The sequence below is a fragment of the Heterodontus francisci genome, unplaced genomic scaffold, assembly GCF_036365525.1.
Source record: "Heterodontus francisci isolate sHetFra1 unplaced genomic scaffold, sHetFra1.hap1 HAP1_SCAFFOLD_58, whole genome shotgun sequence".
NCBI lineage: Eukaryota > Metazoa > Chordata > Chondrichthyes > Heterodontiformes > Heterodontidae > Heterodontus > Heterodontus francisci.
Window position 1 is genome coordinate 6,033,985 of NW_027142006.1, and position 2,136 is coordinate 6,036,120.

Here is a 2,136-nt window from a genome sequence, read left to right on the forward strand (position 1 = left end):
GCGTGGTATTTTGCTTTTATTGCAACGTTACAAGACCTCCAATCCTCTGGAAAACGATGGTCAGACCTTCCACTATTTCTTCCCTGGCTTCATTCAACAGCCTGGGGTACATTTCATCTGGTCCTGGTGATTTATCCACATTCAAGGATGCTCATCCCATTCAGACTTCCTCTCTCCTTTGGTTATCACGTCCAATACTTCACACTCCTCCTCCTTCATAACAATATCTGCATCACCCCCTCATTTGAGAAGACAGTAATGTATTCATTAAGGATATTGGCAACATCTTCCACCCCGATACAAAGGTTACATTTTTGATCTTTTATGTGCCCTGCTGTTTGCTCAGTTGCCTCTGACTCGAATGTTTTGATGCAACATCTTTGGGTCCATTGTTATTTTGCTTGTCCATGTTCTTTCCTGTTCTCTCTTTGCTCTTCACCGCTGCTCCCAAACGCCTCCAGTGCCGTCAAAACGCAAGGTGTCAGAAATGGGATTCGAACCGACGCCTCCAATGGAGACTGCGACCGAAACGCAGCGCCTTAAACCACTCGGCCATCATGACCGCCTAGTGGCTGTCATTAATACTAAGGAAATTATTCATTCTTTGTGAAAGTATTTGTGAGATTGTGGAAATGTCTGGAAGAGGAAAGACCAGCGGGAAAGCTCGGGCCAAGGCCAAGTCTCGCTCCTCCCGGACTGGACTGCAGTTCCCGGTGGGCCGTGTTCACAGGCTCCTGAGAAAGGGCAACTATGCTGAGCGTGTGGGTGCTGGAGCCCCGGTCTATCTGGCTGCTGTGCTCGAGTATCTGACCGCTGAAATCCTCGAGCTGGCCGGTTACGCGACCCGGGACAACAAGAAGACCCGCATCATCCCCAGACACCTGCAGCTGGCCGTCCGCAACGACGAGGAGCTCAACAAGCTGCTGGGAGGGGTGACTATCGCTCAGGGCGGGGTGCTGCCTCATATCCAGGCCGTGCTGCTGCCCAAGAAAACCAGCACTCGAGCTCCCAGAAAAAGTAAAGCGGCCAAAATGTCATCTCAGAAACCAAAGGCTCTTTTCAGAGCCACCCACAGTCTCTGTGAAAGGACTGGTTACTGTCAGGAGGGAATCAGTGATGGAGTTATTGTAACAGTGGATTGACCTGTTTCACATCTGTCCAGGTGTGTTTTCAGTTCCCTCTCTGGATTTCGCTCTGTTTCTCTGCTCACACATCTCCCCCTCTAGTTAAGTAAAGAACTGAACTACAGGGTGTCAGAATCAACAATTTAATAAATCCTGCTGCCTTCGAGTTGATCAATCCCGAGATTATCCCGGTACATTAACGGGAACTGGTTCGGAGCTGATGAATTAATTTAATAATGGAAGTGTCCGGGTTAATTCTCTGTTTTTCATTTGGACAGTTTGAATTGTGTTTTTTTTTTTCTCTCCGGTGATCTGAGCGCCGCTTCTCAATGAGAATCTGCTCCCAGAACAGAGTAAATGCAGGAAGGAAGAGGCCATTCTCGGGCTGTGTGTCTCTCTCCTAACCTGATCTGTTTGGACCGCACTGTTCCCAGAGGACGGAATCAGTGAGAGTTGTGCACACACAGGAGCTGAGTCCATTGCAGCGCTTTAATATGTGCCTTCTCCCCTGCCCTCCCTATTCTCCGGACACAGAGCTGTCTGTTTCCCCCGGCGGCGGGATAGAGTCGGGGATTCTCTCCCCGCAGTGTCAGGGTCTGCAACCCCGGGGAACTGGCGGTTTCAGTCAGAGTGACCGAGCTGCCTTTCAGGACTCTCCCCCTGAATTTGTGAACTGAGACTACACCGAACATATCTCCAGTTAGAGTGAGGGCCGGACATCCTTCTGTTTTATTACAGAGAGTGGGGAAAGGGCTGGGTGGAGGGGATGTCAGCGAGTCACCAGGGATCCTGGATTTACTCCAAATCATTTCCATGTGGAATCTGCAGGCGGGGCCGGGACAGGGATCATTTGATCAGGGGATCAGCTCTTTCCTGAGAGATGTGGGTGGCTCTGAGAAGAGCCTTTGTGTTCAGATGTTTACAAGTTTCCCGCGCTCTTTCACTTCTTTCCAGACCCTGCTTTCTGAGCCTTCGCTGCTTTCGGCTTGACCTTGCTCTTCCATGTCTGCAC

At 50.3% G+C, this 2,136-nt stretch overlaps 1 protein-coding gene and 1 non-coding gene across 2 annotated transcripts; one reads left to right on the top strand and one right to left on the bottom strand.

Annotated features, from left to right (window-relative positions):
• Positions 1–479: 479 nt before the first annotated feature.
• On the bottom strand, positions 480–562 carry trnar-ucg (transfer RNA arginine (anticodon UCG)). Its single transcript has one exon. It is a non-coding gene; the product is annotated as a tRNA-Arg (tRNA).
• A 70-nt stretch (positions 563–632) lies between these two features.
• On the top strand, positions 633–1,001 carry LOC137365900 (histone H2A-like; the record flags this gene model as incomplete). The annotated part of the gene is made up of 1 exon (XM_068028144.1): positions 633–1,001. A coding segment is annotated over exon 1 (369 nt), but the record flags the coding sequence as incomplete, so codon positions are not given.
• Between the last annotated feature and the right edge of the window lie 1,135 nt (positions 1,002–2,136).